Source organism: Silurus meridionalis, chromosome 25 (genome assembly GCF_014805685.1).
Source record: "Silurus meridionalis isolate SWU-2019-XX chromosome 25, ASM1480568v1, whole genome shotgun sequence".
NCBI lineage: Eukaryota > Metazoa > Chordata > Actinopteri > Siluriformes > Siluridae > Silurus > Silurus meridionalis.
In genome coordinates, this window is record NC_060908.1 from 9,254,320 (window position 1) to 9,276,873 (window position 22,554).

Consider the following 22,554-nt stretch of genomic DNA (forward strand, 5'->3'; position numbering starts at 1 on the left):
GTAGCAGTAAAAATGTAAGGATGCTTTATTTAGCTAATTAAATAAACAAGATATAGGGGGAGGTTAATGCCAAAAAGCAATTAGAGAAACACCATAGTGAGCAAACTTCTCAAAGCTCAGCAAATCAGCTTTAATGAATGAAGGGGAATAAAGAGTGAATGCAGAAAAAGTTATGGCAATATGACAGAGAAAGAAGAGCTGGATTATGTTTTTAGCTGTGGGAGCATGGTTAACAATACTGCAGCAGAGAGGATTTTTTCAAGCATCAGATTAAAGTCAAATTAGGTAGAAGGAAAGAAAGGAGCAGAATCCAAGCCTGGAGCAAATCACACTCTTAATTGCATTCTGTAATGACTGAGGCCTGAGTGTTTGAATTCCATTCCTGAGGGTAATCGACCATGCTTTTCAGACCGGAGAGGTGCCCTACCTTTTTCTTTCTCTCCTTCACACACACACACACACACACACACACACACACACACACTTACTTATCTTATTCTCCTTGTAAGGACCTTATATTGACATATTTATTAACACAAATAATTAATGCTGTACTTACACCCAATTTTAACAGTAATTTTGGCTGTTTAAGATTTTAAAAACTGCAGCTAAATGTCTCTACAGTGTCAGGTAATAAAACACCCCCCCCCCCTCACCATCAACACCCACACATACAAAGCCTCATTAGACCCAAAAAAGCTTCATCACTTTAACTAAACAAATTTCACACAACCATGCACACTGATTATAGTTATTTAATAAGTACTTTATATCTATACAGATATAGCATTTAAAATACACTTTTGCTCAAAAACACAAAATTCAGCTGCTGAGCACACAGTACAACAGTAAAAGACAAGAATATATACATTTGAATTCTATTGAATTGTTGTTGCCTAACCAAGACATCAGCCCACAGAAACATGAATTCCTGCTAATGATGTGAAACAGGCAAACACCATCAGTACAAACTCACACAATCATAAGTTATGCAAATCTTGTTTTTACAGAGTATAAACCACAAAATGTCAGCACTCTTTCTGTTGGAAGGAAAAACAATTGCCATTATCCGTTATCCACCACACCACTGTCAGGAGTGTTTCATGTAACATCCACAGTGTCCTCGAAAAAGTGTCAATATTAAATCTTAAAAACAGAATTGGAAATGTGGGCCTCCTCTCATCCTCTGTGTTTAGGGCTTATCAGCAGGGTTCAGTTTATGCCATTTCACAGCCATCATTAAAAGTAACTTCAATCTTCTTTGCTCATTTTACCCTGAACATGAGGGAGAAAGCTCTTCTAGTCTCAGAGAATTCTGTTAGAAAAGATGTACTTCTGTTTTCAAGCAAAGCTTTTAAAAGTCCGTTAAAGTGGGTCCATCCACAGAACGGAGCGGCATCAGCGCCTCTGAAGCAAGGTATAGATGAAGAACAGGGAGAGAGATGAAGGGAAAATGGACAAAACAGAAGGCACGCTGTGCTTTGCCGTGTCAAGTCCTTGTCCCTTTAGCATACCTAGAGAGAGAGCGAGAGAGAGAGAGAGAGAGAGAGAGTTAGTCGAATATATTTTGCATTTAAATGAAATATGTCTCATAATCCCTTGTTTTACAGACTACAGATAGTATATCAAGAGTACATCAAGAATATCCTATACTGTGTTGTTTTTTCAATAACAAATAACCATGTTTTTCATCTTAAAGTAATTTTTGATAGGCAATAATATTTTTAAAAGGCTATTTAATTTGAGAACCATTTTCCTTGTATGTGAAGTATTTCTATATCTGTCTCAAATAAAAGAAGCTTCTTCACAGTTGAAGTTCCAATAATAAGTTTATAATAACCTTATATGAAACTCTTGATTTCATTTTCCTTCATAGTCATCACTGAGAGCAGTACAATCATTCAACACACATTTCCTCCTAGCTAAAACTATACTAAAATTAGTATATCCATTGCACCATAATAATTGTTTCCAAGATCTCCATTAGAAATAAAGATACCAAATTAATATAGCAATATATTATATAAGCTTTGCAATATTAAAATATCAGGTACCTCCATTATGCAAATTAACCCTTCAACAAATTACATGTGCTGCGGACATCCTGACCAATCGCAAATATTCCAGATAAGCATTCTGTTGGACTTTGGTTGAATCGTTTTAGGCATTGATTACCCAGATTAATACTGCACGGTATATTAAAAAAGAAGTTTGCATAAATTATGTAGCACTATCTATAGGTGAATCTGTGTAATGTAGGTTGCAGATGCAGATTAAGGGAGATTCTGTATCACCTTCTGGTCAGGCAGGAGCGTGTTGCTCTGTAGTGGGGCCAGATGACTGCTGAGCATGCCTCCTCCAGGCCGGTCATGCTCACAAAAGATGGTGCCATTGATATAGTGGAATCTGTCCCCGGGCACCAGGCGATTCCGACATGTAGCACAAGTGAAACACTGTGATGAAAGTAAAGGAATAGGGTGAACTAATGGCTGAACACAGTTCGGAATCTGCAAAATATTGCAGTGCACAATAATCTGTAACAATATTTATTGAAAGAATTTAGCATGGCAGACTCACCTTCAGGTGGTACACATTGCCCTGTGCCCTCATCACCATCTCACTAGCTGGAATTGACTGACCGCATGCACTGCAAGCCCCACTGTGTCCAAACAACCTGCAACAAGAAATGTAACGGTCAAACAATGTTCTCATACAGAAAAAGCAGCTGTGAATTACATAATGAGCTGAAAAAGAACAACCAAACTCAGACTAGTAAAAGCTAACAGCAGTTTAAATTAAGTGCCTTGACTTCTTCCTGTACCGTGTTACCACATACTGATCCCATCATGGCTGCTCTACACGTAGTATATCATAACCAATTGTGTTTTCATAGACCAAAAACTAAAGGTAAATGGTTAAAGGCACAGTTTGGATGTTGGGTATTTGCCAAAAAACAGGACCATATTTTAAATACTGTACACTTGTAGGACTGTATGGCAGAATACTAATGCCCTCCAGGCTTTTACTGCACCTTTTCTGTTGACGCAGCATAATAATTGGTGGCAGTGGGTGGGACCTCACTAAAGGGAGCCTCTGATCCACCTATTCCTTCTAATTAGGATACACTTGATTAGTCTACTGCCTGGACTTAAAGTTCTTAAAGAAAATTTTAGGAGAACACTCAAATGAGTTTAAGCCCTACTCTTTAGCTAGCAAAAAATAAATAAAAAATGCTGGTATTCAAATATACCATTTGTATCTATACACATACAACAGAGCAATTCTAAGCATATATTTTACACATGCACAGCTGTAAACACAATCAAATGTTTATCATTTTATATTTATTCCCAAAAGTAATTTTAAACACTGGTCAGTAGAATCTTTTCATATCTGTATTTAATCATTCAGGCTGGCTTTATTGGCCCAAAATTAGGGAAACTCTTTTTTTTTTTTTTATCTGGAGAAAAATGAACATTATATAATTGGTACATAACTAAATGAATTTAGAAAGACTAATGCATAATAAATAAATGCATAATGCCAATCGTTCCTGGAAGAAACTACAGATCACTGTGACCCTGAACAGAACAAAGCATGAATAAGATTATAAATAAATAATAATGACAAAGTTTCTTATTATGTGATGCTATGATTATTGCTATGATTATTGAGCAGCTGCATCACTGCCTGGTTTGGGAACTGCACCGTCTCGGATCGCAAGACCCTACAGAGGATAGTGAGAACAGCTGAGAAGATCATCTGAGTCTCTCTCCCCTCTATCATGGACATTTACACTACACGCTGCATCCGCAAAGCACACAGCATTGTGGACGATCACACACACCTGTCACATACACTTTTCACACTCCTACCATCAGGAAAATGGTTCCGAAGCATTCGGGCCGTCACAACAAGACTGTGCAACAGTTTCTTTCCACAAGCCATCAGGCTTCTCAACACACAGAACTGAAACAGAACTCACACACACTCACTTACTCACACACACACACTCACTCAAATGTGTGTTACCGAACTGTACAACCTGGACTAAACACAATCATCACTCATCTCGATCCACTCCACCACCATTTATCTATTTATTATTATTTATACTCGCACCTTGTATTACAGTAGAATGTTTACATGCTGTCTTGCTGCTGTTTTTTTGCACTACATTGTTCTGTTCTGTTCTGTTTGTATTCTCTCCTGGGTATAGTTTTTACATTTCTCCTTACACAGTACTGTATAATCAAGTATACAGTAGGTTTATTAGTCGGCGCTATACTTGGTTTTTTGTCTTTTGTCTTGTTTTGTGTTGTCTGTCTGCACGGTCTGTCTGTACTGTTTTTTGTTTGCACCGTTTGCACCAGGTTGCACTCGATGCACTTTATGTTTGTGTTGTAGCTCTATGCTGCTGTTATTTAATGTAGCACCAGAGTTCCGGAGAAACATTGTTTCGTTTTTACTGTGTACTGTGTACCACTGTGTATAGCAAAAATGACAATAAAAGCCTCTTGACTTGACTTGATTTTGAGAAACATTGTCATTATAAAGATTTTTCCTCAGGTGAAAATTGGCCTCTTTATATAAAACACATCCAACACAATTATGCAAACACAGACACTTTAAGGAATAAAAATGGTTTGAATTTGCCACCTGAAGATTTATAATTCAGCACAAGCTGCATTCTGAACTGCACATAAGCAACACACGCAATTCATTTTGAGAGAATTAAAATATTGACTAATATTTAAGTACAGTGGAACCCCGTAAGATATTACGTAAATATAAAAATTATACAGTGGAACCCGGTTATCTCGCCCTCGGTTATCTCGACAACCCTATTAAGTCGACGTTTTTGAAGTGGACCTGCCAAATTCTCGCTTTGTCTACGCATTTTTTATCGGTTATGTCGACTTTTTTTATGTCGCGGAACCCTTATCGAGCGCGCGCACGTCGCTCCTTACTGAGAGAGCCGTGCTCCTTACCCTGCTCGCCCGCGCGCTCGGTAAGGAGCACGGCTCTCTCGGTAAGAAGCGACGCGCGCGCGCTCGGTAAGGGTTCCGCGACATAAAAAAAGTCGACATAACCGATAAAAAATGCGTAGACAAAGCGAGAATTTGGCGGTTCCACTTCAAAAACGTCGACTTAATAGGGTTGTCGAGATAACCGAGGGCGAGATAACCGGGTTCCACTGTATAATTTTTATATTTACGTAATATCTTAAGTAAACAAATGTATGAACATTCTAAATATAAATTCTAAATATTTTAGGGTTTTTCTGTGGAAAAAAAGTGTAATTGCAGACAACAGTTAATAAATTAATAACTATGATGGTAATTATTAGCAGACTTGATTTGGAGGGGACAGACTTGGTTTTATCCTGGGCTTAAATGTTAAAATCTATTGAAATTCGTTGTCTTTCTGCACTAAAATTCATGCACGTTTCTCAGATCAGGATCTTCTGTGCTTAGGTCTGTTTAATATAAAAAAGTCATGAGTTGCTAACTCCACCCACAGCTCCTTAGCACCCGGACATATTTTATGACATATACTTTTAGTCACAGATAGTCTGGTGGTCAGCCTGCTGCGATTGTCTTCCACTTACTCTCGATTCTTTATTCTCTTCCTATCCTCCCTCCTTACTATCGCTATCCTGGCAATGAACATATCCACAGTAATGAATTTTTGATCTTAATCCAAACAGTAATTTAATAAGGGGAAAGCAGAAAGCAGCACTGTTCGTCCTAATTAATGCTCCCTTCTTTTATCGGACCTCAGGCTCCATGCCGCGCCATTTGGCAAAGAGTCTCTGCCCTTTTGATTAGCTTCTGAACATTATACATATTTAATTTGCTACAGATGGAATATACTTTACAGTGTACATGTAGACAAGTTAAAAGAATATGCGGTCACAAATCTGTGCATATTATTTGTGCCCGAACAGATAAGCATTTTGTCTTTGAACTCTGGATGTACAAGTATGTACAATACTCACAACAGTCCTGTCCCTGCTAACAAAGAGTACAGCAGTAAATAATTATTAATTCATTTGCATAAAGTTGCATTGTTGTACAACCAAATATTGGCCCTGAAATCTGCATGCAGAGCGTGCACCATGGCTAAAAATGAAGCACTGCTGCTCGGACTGTGACCTCTTGTTAAATGCTTTGTTTGTTTTTCAATAAAGCCCTGATTTATATCTTAATCTCATGCTGATTATGACTTAAGGATCTCCATCCATGTCCGTCGTTAAAACGTCGGCGCCAGCCCGATGTTATCTACCCTACTGCACCATTCAAGCTCATTTGGGGGGTCTGCAAGACTTTTTGCCCTCAAGAGTGTGTGTGACCCAGCAACTGGGACACTGAGCACAGCCATCAGCATGGCTATGCCAAACACTCTCAACACACTTGGCAGTGTTCTGATCAGTGTGGCCACCGGTGCCATACGGTCATGGGCCAATGCACCACCGCACACATCCAAACAAGTAGAGGTCAGTTTCAAAGCACCTCAAAATTGCAAACAAATCTAATCTGTTCACCTCTGGAATTCAGCATAACACACACAAAAGAACAGATGATTAAAAAAACACAGCATCCAAGCATGATGAAATGACCATTACATATACAAAGATATACCTTTTTTATTTTTTATTTGTGTGTGTGTGTGTGTGTGTGTGTGTGTGTGTGTGTGTGTGTGTGTGTATGGTATATTGTGTATAAATATGATGCGGTAAAACATGGTAAATATAGGGTGTATTTGGTGTATAAATATGGTACGGTATGGTATCTTGGTATATGTAATGGTCATTTTATCTTGCTTTTAACTGAAATAAGCAACAAATCCCCAGTGCTAGCTTTTTTTCTGTTTATTTTAAACAGGCAGTAGTGTTTGGTCACAATCAGCTACAGAACTGAAAAGCTTCTTTTGATATGAAAATACAAATTAAATAGAATTGTGAAAAATAATTTTAATTAAAGGACTATATATTAAACTTTCAAAGGTTTAGCCCAACCCTCTCCTAAAACAGCAGAAAAACATTAAATGTGCATTAAATTTAAGATTTAATCAACTTTATACTCAAAATCTCTTTTAAAGAAAATGCTTCAAAATAAAAAAGAAATCAAAATAACAGTGTAACATGGCATTTAAATCGAGTACATTCAATAAATACTTGAAGTCGGGATCCTCTACTACTGTATATGGGCACATTGCAGATGAAATGTATATGCCATCCGTAATAGCTTTGGTCCTGTCTGCTCTTACATCTAAAGGCTCTTCAAAAGCTGCAGGGATTAGTTGTTGCACTAGTATAGTCTTTTATTCCTGACCCCGGTGACTGACAAATCTGGATGATGTTGTCTGATATGTGTTAGCATATTGGTCGTCTTTCCACTCACGTACCATACAGCTGCCTTACAACACCGACACACCGTTGTCATCCTATGTACGACTCACTCTCCTTTACTGCCATACTTTTTTTTTTTTAAGCAAATATAATATTTAAGTACATTACTTGGCAATGCATTTCGGGTTTATCCCTGATATAAACAGCATTTTATCCACTATTGAGCTAAACAAACTTTGACACATGGGCAAATCTTGAAGGTCGGGTCTTTTTGGAAAAGGAACACATGAAAGGAGTGTGGGAGGCCATAGAGGGATCTAGCTGCTCCCAGGCCCATGTTGCACACACCCACACAGTTCCTGTCATGACTGAGCCATTTTATATTCTCTTGTCCTGGCTACTGTACTTGCACACAGCTTGGTTCCCAACAGGAAAATAAGCTACAGATGGCTTTAGAAAGGCTATACTCCTCAGCATGGTGCAACACGGATGGCCGCTTCAGCCATTAGGTAGAACATATGCATGCAATCATGCATACGGAGGTTGATAACAAAAACAAAAATTACTCTTTTCGGCTTCATGCCGGATTAAATAAACTGCTATGAACTTTGAAATTATGTTGATTTTAGACAGAAAAAAATCTTGCCTGAAAAAATTAATTGGTTAACAATTAACTATTAATTGGTTTATTGTGGATCTATATAATTAAGAGGTAAACCAGACATATTCTGCTAAAAAATGTGTTCCGCTTGATAAGTTCTTCACAACTAAAATTCAGCAGAATAACATTACATGTTTTCCTCCCTGACTAACTTTTGATATACTTTGTTTGCTTGGTGTACCTGATGTAATCGTTCCTGCAGAGGATCATACCCCCTTTGCTATAGCAGGTGGTGCCGATCTCACCCAGCTGTGCCTGGCAGCATGAGCATTTCAGGCATCGCGTGTGCCAATAGCGCTCCATGGAGAAGAGCAGGAAGCGATCAGAGATGCGGCCACCGCAACCAGCACACGATCGACCTGCTCCATTTCCACCTCCTCCACCCGTTACAGCCACGGCTGATGACTCCACACGGCTATTCACCATCACGGGACTGGAATAAGAAAAGCTTGATGAGTAAATAAAACATGACCTGAAATTAAATTCCATCATTTAGATTCATACTCGTCAGAAACATTGACATGAACATCCTCTACTCAGTTTTAGTATTCTTTTTCTTTTTTTGATTCTACACTTGAATCACTAAACTTTTTTTTTTTTTTTTTTTACTTGAACTTTTTGACACATATACTCTAGTCATGAACAATCTTACGTGTCCCTAAACGACTTCCTGAAAGCTAGCCTAAAATCACTTTCCTCATAATGATAAATATATATCATAATGGACTAACTATTCAGCACTTATAAAACTTTTCTGTATATGACTGCATAATCCCCCTATTTGGCACTACTAAGAAAAGGATGGGTTCCACTCTGTCTGGTTCATCTCAAAGTTTCTTGTCTCATTGAGAATTGAGAAACAAACCACAATGAACAAAAACAGGCTATACCAGACAGACTGGCATGTACCTGTAGTCTTAAAACCTCAGAGAAATGCACAGTATTGAAGCAGGTTTGATTAACACATCTTCTCAGAAGAAATCATAGTCCTAACATATAATGCATTGTTATATCCAATAATACAATCCTATTCAAATGAAATCAATTTTTTGGTGATTTTTCTTTTTTAAGTATCTGGGCCAATTTTATTTAACTTTGTCTAACTTTAAGCACTGACTGTGTAGTATGAGGGACCTATGATTCTGCATCAAAGCCTTAAACAACTAGTCAGCTTGCAACAAATAAGACATATTATGCAATATTTAGGTTGTTAATACCAAAGTTCAAGTCCTATTAAACTGAATAATAATATACAAAAAACACTCACATCAATAGTTAAGCATTTAAAACTTGTGTTGGTCCTTAGTGAGTCATTTAGTGAGTATTTAAAAAAAAAAATGTATCCTTGTCAGCAAAACAATCCCATTATATTGTACCTATATCTTGATTGCTTTCAATCTGTTTAAAAATGTTGATCCAATACAATTTGTAAAGCTTAATCTGACATATTTTAAATACAATATTTTGACTGTAAGCAATGATCTAGCATTAAAATCATAAGAAGATTTTCAGTTATGACAGTAAGATAAGAAATAATCACTTCTGCTGGGCTGAAAAAAGAGCTGAGACCATTGACTTTTCAAAATTGAGAGGCTCTGATGTGAAGCAGAGAAGAGTAGGAAAGAGCTGAGCTGTATACTTATCGCAGGCTCTTGCACATGTTGTTTCCTCTCTGTGTTCTCCTTAAAAAAAAGGTCAAGCAACAGCAGAAAGGAGATGCTAAAGCAAGGCCAGAGGCCATGACTGAGCTTTTCTGATTGAAGAGGTCAAGCAGGGGTCATCAGGATGATAGAAGGCAACAGGAAGGCCACATGTGTCCTGCTCCAAACTAATTCAAACACTTCTTTCAAGTCGTATTTTTCTCTCCTGGCTCATTGCTGGCCAGTTGCTTTCCCATGACTATGTTGGACACACAAATACTTACAACAACAACCATTACTTTAAAATCAAAACAATGTGATACATGTATTGGCAAAGTACAATATATATTTAACCTACAAGCTATGTAAATACTAAAGCAGGACAATGATATCAATCTATCTGTATTCTATAAAGCAACTCAAGCCTGTTATCCCCGGCCTTCTGTTGTCCACATCCTGTATATCACTAGCCAAGAGCTTTAACACTGCTTAAGCACACAAAGTGAAACTGACTGCCTTACCCAGAATGATTAGAATCATCTCCGTCCATTATACTGAATGCATATGACTAACAAAAAATAAATAAATAAAAATAAAATAGACAGAAGAATACAGAAATATTTTTTTTCCTTTAAACGTAATCTTGAAAGTGCGTCTTTCTGTAATGCTGCCTTACTTGCAACTGTGAGAACTGGATAAACAGGTCTAATACCTCTGTGCAGCAGGCTGCGTAAGCACTTCCTCTGCAAATAGGGCGACACGTTCCAAATATCCTAAACCTGACATGAAGCTACACGCCTGGCTTCCTGCTGGAGTTCTGCCTGGAGTGCTGCCCGTTCCAACTAAATCTAACACCTCTGACTTCAAGACTCAATATCCTGATGAGCATATTAGCAACTTAATGCACTGATATATGCTCTAGCAGAAAAATATGATCAATTCAGTTAGACATCCTGGAAAATTATAATTCAAATTAGCTCACTGCTTTGATAAATCAAGTGGGATCACCATAGCTTTGTCTCTACAGTTCATCTGTGCCCCATGTGGTCCTTCACTCTGTGTGCTTGAAAACCTACATTTTATTCCAAGCACAAACAGGCCTTTACTCTGCAAAGGAAGCGCTGTGATTTGCATCCAACAGCATGCGCTATTCAAAAGAAGCTCTTCAAATACCTTTGCCTGCAGTTAATTTCATGAGAATGCAAATCCCTGGCTTTTTAATCATCCCTCTGCTGCAGACCTGAGACTGAAAGACAATGCTCATGAATGGGACCCTGGGGGAATATCACACGCTGCTGTTTCAATGCAGAACAATTATATTATCCCTCTGAGAACTGAGAACCTGCTAATCCCTCTCTGAAACACTCAGGCTACAGGTTCAAAAACGTGTCTTATCTACTCGTTTGCAGAACTTTGTGTTCTGTTTTAGAGCCATGCTGTGCACTTCAGACGTGCAGTGAGATAATTCACCTTCAATGAATAAACGTCGACGTGAACTTATTTCAGGCATTAGGTGCATTTAGGTGGACGTAGTTTTAGGTTTAAACACGAATTATAATAGAAGAATAAACTGCGTTCTAACTGCAGCACACCTCCTCTCTATTCCACAGCATGCCTGAGAGGGAATCCATAAGAGTCGGTTCTCCAATCTCAGTCATTACGGTCCGAAATTCGACTCCGAATCAGGAAAAATATTCGCCTACATAGGATTGCAAGCCAGAAAAGCAATATCTGTTCTTACCTGAAAAATCACACCATAATAATATTTTTAGAAAGAAATTGCGTTGTTGACACTTGTAGCTGGGCTACAGGCTTTGCTTTACCATCCTACTGTAGACTTTGTTTTATCAAACCATTGCCCTGTCTTATGATTTAGTTTGGGTATTTATGACTTCTATTTCACGGAATCGATTCTTGGATCAAATTGAGTCAATTGGACAATGGACAATTTGACTCCTCAAATGGACTTGATCGGCCCTAAAAGTTGCCTCAGTGAAAAAAAAATATTGTATTACAAATGTAGTTTCTTTATTATTTGAACGAAACAGGTCATGAACTCCGAACTAAAATGAATGAGGTAGTTTCACGGAGAATTGCTTATATACCGCGGGACCTTTTTTGCTAGTGGAAATCAACCAGACTCCATTCTTTGCTTTCCACTGTGAGTCAAACGATGCTATAGAATAAATTAAAGGTTAGAGAGAACTGATTAGGGAAAGATGGTCTCTCGGTTCCGCTTCGCTAACGGGACAGAGAGAGGAAGTGAGCAGGAGCATCGGATAGGACGGAATGAAAAGAAACACGACTCCGCCCCTGCGCGCGCGCGCACACCGACCGGCTGCGCTCGCGAGCGACGGGTCCGTTTATAGAGACGGACCATCACATGGCGATCATCGCGGTACTCACCGTGTCTGGGGAACTGGGCTGGATAATTTGAACGTTTTAGGTGTGTACAAAAGAGCGTTCATATTAGGAATGCGATTTAATTTCAAAGAACTGACCTTCTGACTCTGTGTGCGTGAAGAGAACATCACATTTGTCCTACTTTAAACAGGGCTTTTTCCTTGTCACATGTACATTACAGCGCAGTGAAATCATTTCTTCTCATATCCCAGTAATGTAAAAAAAAAAAAAAAAAAAAGCTGGTGACAGTCATGATACAGCGCCTCTGGAGCACAGAGGGTTAAGGGCCTCGCTTACGGGCCCACAGTGGACTCACAACCTTCCGATCAGTAACCCAGCGGTTTCCCCAAACCGTTTTCTGCAGATGATTATGTATAGCAAACAGTTGCGGTTATTAAAATAAAAATATTTAATCCTGTTTTAACACCCGGGTCAGGAGTTATAAATTCAGTAACACACAACTTATAATCACAGGAGCGAGATTTTTTGTCAAATGACAAATATACTGCTTTTATACCTGCCACTTTTGCGGATGGCGGCGTGAGCGACGCGTAATTGCCTAATTAAAATAAATAGCCCAAGTGCGCGCGCTCGTTCAGTTTGAGTCTCTATAAATAGCAGCAGAAGTCAGTGAGCAATAAGCAGAGCTGCAGGAACTGAGGAACTTCAGTAATATATCTCCTCTTTTAATAATGCGCTCTGGGCCCATAACTGCACGCTTCACCATTTCATTACAATAGCGCTCTCTCTCTCTCTCTCTCTCTCTCTCTCTCTCTCTCTCTTTAAATTAACACTCCGGCGATGGTTGAGACTCCCTATTGAGCATAATTTCTGCACAGGAGAGACGCGAAGTCTCCACAGAAGTGGCCTAGAAGTCAGCAAAAGTGGATTCATCTAACGAGGGAGTTACAGATCCGAGAAGGAAAGTAAAAATAAAGAGAAAGAAAACTATCGCAATCCCCATTTAAATGCGTTTCATTTCACATTAGATCACAAAACCCTGCCACTAAAGTGTTTATAGTGGTTAGAAGTGTAGCAGACGTGTACTGGTCTAAACTTAATGGTTGAAGAGGAATTTAACGTGTTCGACACGAAGTACATGATGCATCATTTTGTGTTTTGTTAAAACATACCTTAATTTTTCGATGGAGAATCTTGGTGTATACACCACACTCAAAGTGAAGAAATCGGATCTTTTTTTTTCGGTGCGTTGTAGCAAATCACAGCGATCTATAATCCGAGTTGTGCAAAAAGTAACTTCAAATGGATTCTCTCCCTCTTTCAGCGGTGTGATCCGTCCTGCTGCTTACAAAGTCATCACAGTGTCTGCCTGAATACAGAACTGCTGACTAACAGTCCGATCGTTAATCGCCGCGGTGTTTCGAGAGCAGCAGAAGCTTGTTCACGTCGCTGAACGCCTACAGCACAGACACGCGTCGCTTCTCCTGTCACTAATTTGTGTTTAAATGACAGCGGGGCATGGAGCGGGTAGTCTGCGCTTTTGAAGACCCTCCTCTAGTGACGTGTCAGTGAGGCAGCCAATGAGCGAGCAGGGGGCAGTGCCGGGATCTGACAGAATGATCGATGTGTATTTGAGCAACTTTTGCCCACTTGAGGCTAATTTAAATGGTCCATAATCACCACCGCAGAGCGACAATTTAAGAACTCGGGTTTATGCGCTGCATGAGATCAGACACACGCGCTGTCTTACCCTCCCCAGCCAGCACGGCTCTTTAATTCAGGTAGTGTTCTCTAAGCCCTTAAATGCATTCTTTCTCTAATAGTTTAACAGATGTGGAAGGCTTTTAAGTGCAGCTGTAAAGTGAAAATTGCAAGTCGATCGACATCTGCGAACATCTGGCCTGGCTGGTGATTCAATTACGGCTTTGCTTTAACTAACGCCAAAACTGTCACATTTTTCTTGATTTACATGAATGGCCTGATGAGGTGAATATTAGGCTCTGCTCTCTTTCAGCTCTGTGTTTCCCTGTGCAGTATCCCACCTGATATCATATCTTAACTTAATAAAAGGAGAATTCACTTTTAGCTCATTCAGATTAACCACACTTACAAAATCAGTACAGTTCAATTCGGTTTTATTTGCATTCCGCTTTTAACAATGGTCATTGTACTCAAGCAGCTTTAGAGAGATAAAGAGGTTTGAAAGTTAGAATGTATAAGTTTAGTCACTAAATGTTTGTTTTTTTATAAGTTAATATCTAATAAGTAAACCAGAGGTGACTGTGGCAAGGAAAAAACCCTGAGATGGTATGGGAAGAAAGCTTGAGCAGAACCAGACTCAAAAGAACCCATCCTCATCTGGGTGACACCAAATGTCCTTTCGTTACAGTTTCATCATTGTTGGGGGGGTATATTGTTCAGTGATGGGTGCTAAAATGCAGAACAGTCCATGCAAATGTAAAAATTACTAAGTATTTAGTATGTAGTGAATTATTTCATGATTATATTTTACTAAATGCCTGTTTGCATAATTTTAAGCTTGATAGTTGGGGTACATTCTTTTCCTGACCATGACAGAGGTGGCAAAAGTACACAAATCTTTCACTCAAGTAGAAGTTTAAATACCAATGTCTTAGAAGACTTTCAAAACAACTTGAACAAAAAAAAAATTGAAGTACTGACTACACTTTTTCACTCAAATTTAAGTAAAGAAGTTTGGGCTCTTACATGTACTTAAGTAAAAAGTAGCCATTACTACTACTTTTTTAGTTTTAGTGTAACACTGTTAACAAGAGGCCCGTGGTCACCAGCTACTTCGTGTCATAATCTGTATCACTTTATGTGTTTGTTTGATTGTTTGTTTTGCTGAACTCCAGACAAGGCGATTAGCTAAAAACAGAGACTTTTGCATAACAGGACTTTATCCATCCGTTCATTTAGCTAGCCTAAATAAATACAATATGATAATGAACAGCAAACAAAAACATTGATTAAATTTCACAAATTGTGTACAAGTGTTTCATGTATAGTTCGTTCTCCAGCATGATATAGAAAAAGGACATACACTTTTCACTGACTTACATGCAAACTTTAACAATTTAATTGTTTGCAATTTTGAACTATGATTTTTTTTTTTTTTGAAGACACCTTTAGTATCAAAAGGTTCAAAATCAAGTGTTACATTATCCCAGTTTTGTCCAGTCTGTTTATAGTATTCTGGCGACTGATCTGAATTGGCCCAATGCTTCCTGCATACAATGCATTTATTTTAAGATTTAAATGTTTCCCCACATAGTTTGCAACAGATTAATTTGGGATTTAGTCCATGCATTTTTATGCCAGATCTGTTATTCTAAATATTTGTAATATTGCTTAACCATCCTTCATGAAAATGTTGATAATTGCAGCCTTTTAAATTTTTTTAATTTATTTATTTTTTTTATAGAAAGAGCATCCAAAATACATTCTGCTTCACCTACCTGGTAATTCTGCACTGCCTTATATTCAGCAGAATTAGTGTTTTCAGATGTAACTGTATTTCGATCGCCATCTTGTGGTCAAATAGAGCAAGTGTTACTAAAACAACCGGTGTTGTTATACAATAGTTTTTTTTTTAACAATAATATTAAAATTAACACAATAGTAGTAGTTAAGCTTAAGCAAAGATAATTACTGTTTAGTTGATTATCTGTGTGAAATTTCAATTTCTAACTGCAAAACTTCACAAATGTTTTTATTATTGTTACTGATATCTCATAATGCAGATATTAATATTAATTTATTGCCATAATGTCTATCGTTCTATCTGAATCAAACAACCAACAGTATGCACTAAGGTATTTTGATTAATTATTTGCTAAACAGTGGATACAGATAATAAAAATACAGGTAAAGTCACTTTATTGACATTTAAATACAATTATTCACAGACCTTCACTTATCCCTGAGTATATGAGTTCTAATGTACAGTTCATCACATATTAACATGTCTCATAAAATTTGGTGCTCACATCAAAATGAATACGGCACAAAATTGTATTCATTTATAGCTGAATGAAAAGAAAATATACATTTTAAATATATGTTAAATTAAAGAATACTTGTAACTGTAAAAATTAATTTTGAAACATAATATTATGACTACCTAAACTTAAATAAAGCAGGTTTGGAATTTAACCTGGTATTAATGTGAATGGATATTTACATTTATTTAAATTGTGTTGTATTGTATTTAGTTTAGTTTTATTTGAGTCAGCTGTGTGTGAGATGTAGTGGGTTAAAACTGAATTGTGGATTCGCTGCATGTATGCCAGGTGACCTGATCTGTCCTGGGTGGCCTCTGGAAAGCCACCACAATACACCACAATCATCCCACTATTTTAATTTAGATGCTGGCTTCAGCATGCTGGTTTCTAATGTGCAGCAGAGAGGGCAGGGGTTCCTAGCAGAGAGGGCAGGGGTTGAGGAGTTGTCAAAGTACAGCCCACAACCCTTTTCCTCTGCTAGGACAATGGTGTCACTTTCAAAGGAAGGAAACAGGAGGAAAGTGTGGTGAGATTACATTCAGACCTTGCATACAAAGGCTTCAAAAAGACCCATCCCCCTGACATAACACACACGGCTTCAGGGTTCATCTGAATAGCTTAGCTTTTGAAAAGATACCGAGGAGCCCCCTACTATCTCTATCAAATGTCCCCCCATGCCGATATACCACACACACACACACACATGCCCGTGCACACGCACACACACACACACACACGTTCTCCTCCTGTCTTTTTACTTAGCTCCGCATGTTCTATTGTTTCTCCAACTTTCATACCTTTGCATGAGAGAGGGAGAGGAAATGGTGGGAAAAAAGACCTGAAAGAGGGACATGGGACAGTGGAGAAAGTGTGAAACTGTCACAGCAAGAAGGGGAAATGGGGAGGGAGACAACTGAGAACGAAAAAAAAGTCAAGGTCCAAATTCTGTCTTATTCACAATGGGGGTTTGTCTCACTCTTTTTCTTGCATTTGACCAGTAGGGGGAGTGAATGGAAAGTGTTTTAATTTTGGAAAAAAAAAAAAAAAACTTTACTGATTGTTTAAATAATTCATTTACTTGTACCAGCTTTCAGTAACCACAAGGTGGGAATATACCCTGTATAGAATTCTAGTACAGTGCAGATCAATACACACGCGCGCGCGCGCGCGCACACACACGCACACACACACTAACTAGTGGGACCATTTAATCTATGTTTCTGGGTTGGGAAGAAACCCTGAGATAGCAAATGCATAGGAATATATGCAAAGAAATTCTGTATGGACAGTTACCTAAATCCCGGATTGAACTGGAAGGCCTGGAGATTTGAAATACCAATGCTACCCATATTAACATTTATTCATTAATTCAGTAGTCCATTCATCTCACTGCTTCATCCTGTTTACCAGAGGTGGGAAGTAACGAAGTACAAATACTTTGTTAGCTTAATTACGTAGATTTTTCTTTACTTTCTTTACTTTACTTTACTACTTATTTTTACAACTTTTTACTTTCACTTATTGCATTTTTGACACAAATATCTATCACAAATAAATCAGGCTTGTTACTATTTGGGGTCAATATTTTTTCTTCTCATTGCACGCCTTTTTCAGCTCATCAACCTGATTCCTGTCTTTGTGCAACTTTTTAAATTTACCACTGGTGTATAATTTCCTGGCTCTTACACACCACAGACGTAGACTAGTTAACGAAGCTAAGATGAGCAGGCAGAAGGCACCAAGAAGTATGGGGTTAATATGACTGAGAACAGAGACATTTCTGATCACCATCATCTTTTCTCTGCTTGTATGGTGGTTGTTCAACCTGGATACATTCTTTAGGGAACATACTTTGAAATTCATTTTGTATTAATATATTAATTAGGGCTGTCAAAACTAAGCGTTAATAACGTGCTAATGCAAGGTAAATTTAACAGCACTAATTTCATTAGCGCGTGATTAATGCAGCGCTCATTTCTGTTTGACCTTTTTTTCTTAAAATATAGATAAATAAATATATAAGAGGCGAATTTAAACATTCAATGCAACACACGTTTATTCATGCATCCTGTCTTTATTCAGATATTACAAAAAAATAAATAAATAAACTCCACAGAAAAATCATTTTTTAACACTAAACATTTGTTTTACTCGAATCAGCACACATCTGTCAATTTACCCTCTGGGGTCAACAAACATGGCAGTGTGTTTTGTGGTATTTTTTTCAAAATTAACTTAAATTACTGTCTTTTTTGATTGTATAGATTATACATAATATCGAACCTATAAACGGTTGCCTCAAAGACATCAAGAAGATATGAATAAAAAGCACGGAATGTCTACTTTTAAATAATCTAAAATTCAAATAATTTGGATTGAAAACATATATTCTCTGATTCTCTAATTTGTATGGAAGTTAGAAGAGGTACAGTTTCTCCGGGATCACTTCATTAAGGTTCGGTTTGGTGACCTGATTATTTACGTAATTGAAAAAACTATAATTAGTTAAAAATATTTACAAAAATATTTTTTCTTCATGCTCTATTTTGAGTTTGGTTTTACTAATAATAACCATACATTTGTATAAAGCATCAGTATTTGTCCATGCCCATGTTGATCAAATGTGAAAAGTATTAATTTAAGGTACATTTAGAACAGATAAAAATGTTGTGAGTTCACTTATAACAACCGTATGATTAATCAATATTAAATCTTTTAATCGTTTGATAGCCCTAATATTGATATGATGTGAGGTCCAGTTACCAGTGTGACACTTAAACAGGTAGTAGTAATGATTACTTTTGACTTAAGCACATGTCAGAGCCCAAACTTCTTTACTTTAACTTGATTAAAAAAAAAGATAGTTAGTACTTTAACTTTTACCAGAGTATTTTAAAACATGAGTATCTGTACTTCTACTTAAGTGAAGGACGTGTGTACTTTTTCCACCTCTGCTAATCACCATCCTGGTGGATCCAATATCCAATCAATACTGCTTACAAGACTGAAACACAACTTAGATATGACCTAATCCATGTACACATACATTCAAACACTGATTTTTCATGTTCAGGGTCATGGAGGATCTGTAGTTTATCCTGGGACCAATACACATGAAGCGAAAATGCAGCTTGGTTGGGATTATCCCAGGGCACCATGCACACACATACACATTGGGCCAATTTATAAGGTGGGAGGAAATAAGAGTGATATTACTGTAATGATTATACACACTGTCTCAAATGTCTACAATGATTGTATTTTTCTTTATTTTAGTTAAAAGGTGTCATTTCAAGCAACTTCTATTAGCCCTAAATATATCCTTAAGTGAGTTCTGTATCTTTGCAGCCTCAGCAGCAACCTTGTCTAATTCCAGTCACAGTAAATGAGTTTGTCAAGGGTAGAGACCAGCATGCAACAACCTTGAGGTGTAATGTTTACCAAATATGTCTTAAAGTGCACTTTAAATTTTTGTGGGGGTTTTTTTCAAGTGTTAAACAACCTGAAACCATAAAGTAGCACATGAAATGTAGTTTAATTGAATAATTAGATCATTAGTTTTACCTATAGCTGTAAAGTTTATAAGTACTTTGCAGTGACACACTATTCCTGTTTGTTGATGGCATTGAAAATGTTGTTCTTGGTAAAGTAACTGATTCTGATTTTCTAATTGAAAAACCTTACACAAGCACTGGACTGAGTCATCTCTTTCAGAAAGCACTATGTTCCAAACGCATGGTGTTCGAAATGAATATGATTTCCATAATTGGGTATGTTTTATGTTTTTTTTTTTTTTTTGCAGTGGTGATGTGCATGTGTACATGTGTGTTTAGAGTACAATCACCACAGATTCCACCTGCACATTTCTGATACATGTGCACATTTCCTGTTCTTTTGTCACATTAGTGCTAAAGCTCTCAGCTTGATGTGAGAAAGATGAGGGGGGAAACCAAGTTATCGCACTATTGCTATCAACCTCGTCACAGAATCTTCTGCATCTTCTACTCTGGTGTGCCCGATGATTAGTCTTGACTTTAACTGCACATTGTAACATTCCACCGCTCTCATCCCACTGCCAGGCCATTAGCTCAGGTTGTTTGCTTTTCTGTCTGAGGCTCTCTTACACATGTGCCAGCAGACTTGGATTGGACCTCTTCACACATGGCCTGATTTCCTCTCTTTCCTAGGAGTAGTTCACATCCTTGGCAATTGAAAATATTGCAATAATGATTTTCAACTGCAGTTTTCTGTGTAGGTAAGAAGAGCACTTATGCTAGGTGAGAAGAGCACTTATGCACTATATAAGCAGCTTAGACATTACAGCAAGTAAATCAAATAATGGTCCACAATTTATACATATTTAAGAACCAACAGATGTTTTTTTAATGATGATAAAGGCAGGTATAAGAAAAAAGACGCAAGATATAACTGTGATGCATGTAAAACAGTAAGTGTTTCAATACAATTTAGCATACTCTCAAGACCTTTAATTGCTACATCAAGTTTTATTCTTTGCACCATAGTGGTGCAGTAGGTAGCACAGCCACTTCACAGTTCCTGGGTCACTTTTATGCTTATAGCCACTGCTGGATCAACCAAGATCTTGATCAGCATAAGGGTGTTACTCAAGCTGAAGCCCTAATCTTGAAACCTGGTGTCCAAGGTGTCACTAACATAACATAAAGATCAGATTTAACTTTCACACTGAATGACACCAGTCATTGTTCAAGCACTCATCATTTTACTCTTAGACATCCAAAGCAGTTACAGATGATGAAGACACAGCGCATTAGGTATTCAATAAATAAAACATGCACATGATTATTCTGTTCGTATAGCATCAGCAGACAATACTAAATTACTAAACTTAAAAAAAATGAATGGTGGTGGTTCTACAATGTAAAAAAAAAGAATTGGCTCAATTTATTTTGTATAGTGCATTACAAATATGCTATATTATTATTATTATTATTATGTTATATACTAACTGGAAAAACACCTTCAGTTCTGCTCTATATAGATGTCATTAGGTGTCCTGTATGTTTGAAGATGCAATTTATTAATAAATTCACTGTGTGTGTGTGTGTGTGTGTGTGTGTGTGTGTGTGTGTGTGTGTGTGTGTGTGTGTGTGTGTGTGTGTTAGAGAGAGACTCACATGATGAGCATTGTGTGTGAGGTCCACTATGAGCGAGGTATGAGATGCTGTGAGTGAGGTATTTGGGATACTGCTGTTATATTTGCTGTACAGCACTAGTCTCCAATGATGTGTGTGAATGTGCAGGGCCATGAATCAAGGTGAGCATCAACATCACAGGCAAGTCACCAGTTCCACTTTCTATTGCAAGAAGCCATATTGGTACTGATATTTACAAAGTGATTCACAGATGTGTTGGAGAGCCAGGATGAGTTTTTTCCCCTGTATCAAAATGTGTCTGCTTGGAACAAATAGAGTTTCCTAGTGTTGTATAAGTGGTTAGTCTGTAGTTCAGGTGCTCTGCTGGTGAATGGAAAAATTGAAAGAATATAACTGGCAGAAAAACCTGAACTTTCAGTTGTTAGTTGTATGCTGTTGTTGTATGACCTGGATTTTGCCTCATAAATAATTTGTTAGGTATTAAAGTGTCTGCTGTAATTATGTGACTATAAAAAAGCATTAAACATCCTTATTTAGTGTAACGAATATTACACGATTCATTGTAATATTGAATTCCATTATAATTTAAATAACTTCCTCAGTGAACACACATTTAGCAATATTTTTATACAAAATAGTGGTGCTAAATATAATTTTCCTTTTCATGGAAAAGCACTACTGCTGAGTAGCTTCAAAACATCTTAAGGTGGTAAAGTTATCACATTATCACATTAGGTTATTAATCCTGATAACCTAAGCATTAAAATCTACGTCCTCCCATCAGCCCTTACACCTGTCATTCAAGCATTTGTATAATTTGACTATGGCTTTTAACCCAAAATCAGATTCCAACTGAGAAAGGATTTGTTGAAACTTTCTGAAGAGCCTTGTTGACAGACTCAACAGTGGGTACTTGCTCATGGGGTGGGATATGAAACCATGACCTTCCATTCAGTAGTTCAAATAGTTTTTCAAGATCTAAAAAGTGTGGTAAGACTGATTACTGCACTGTTGATATTTAGGGAAATAAATTATCAGGTTCTGGATTATTAAAAATGAACTGATCACAAACAAGAATTCAGAGCTTCTTACAATAGATTTTACACCAAGTCATAAATGTTATAAGAACTTTATTTATCAAAAAAGTATGTCCATAAATATGCATATAAAATAGCATTTCTGGTCATTTTATATTCACCTCATAAATAGAGGTGGTATAACACTGACACTCCACCTAAAGGGAAGTCTGTACAATAAAAAAAGGATATAAATATAAAACCTGTACAAGACACATTTACATTTTTTACACTGAAGATATTTTCCTCCACTACTGCAGTTAAATATGGATAAAAGAATTACACTTTTTTTTTATAAA

The 22,554-nt window shown here is 37.4% G+C and overlaps 1 protein-coding gene across 3 annotated transcripts; it reads right to left on the bottom strand.

Annotated features, from left to right (window-relative positions):
- Positions 1–737: 737 nt before the first annotated feature.
- Positions 738–13,525, bottom strand: lmo4a (LIM domain only 4a). Of its 3 annotated transcripts, none has more exons than XM_046838773.1 (5): positions 13,192–13,525; positions 8,197–8,448; positions 2,578–2,674; positions 2,295–2,453; positions 738–1,514 (listed from the first exon to the last, which is right to left on the bottom strand). In XM_046838773.1, the coding sequence occupies exons 2-5, from the start codon at positions 8,439–8,441 to the stop codon at positions 1,506–1,508; spliced, it is 510 nt and encodes a 169-aa protein (XP_046694729.1). In that variant the 5' UTR covers positions 8,442–8,448; positions 13,192–13,525; the 3' UTR covers positions 738–1,505. The 3 variants fall into 3 exon arrangements, with proteins under 3 accessions (XP_046694729.1, XP_046694730.1, XP_046694728.1); XM_046838774.1 differs by lacking the exon at positions 13,192–13,525 and adding an exon at positions 11,397–11,499; XM_046838772.1 differs by lacking the exon at positions 13,192–13,525 and adding an exon at positions 10,177–10,335.
- Between the last annotated feature and the right edge of the window lie 9,029 nt (positions 13,526–22,554).

Excerpts from the sequence above, each read along its gene's own strand:
- lmo4a (XM_046838772.1), bottom strand. The coding sequence starts at position 10,205 with ATGGACGGAGATGATTCTAATCATTCTGG. Across the intron at positions 8,449-10,176 it reads GATGATTCTAATCATTCTGG|TCCCGTGATGGTGAATAGCC; the intron begins GTAAGGCAGTCA and ends TTCTTATTCCAG. Across the intron at positions 2,454-2,577 it reads GCAATGTGTACCACCTGAAG|TGTTTCACTTGTGCTACATG; the intron begins GTGAGTCTGCCA and ends CTTTCATCACAG.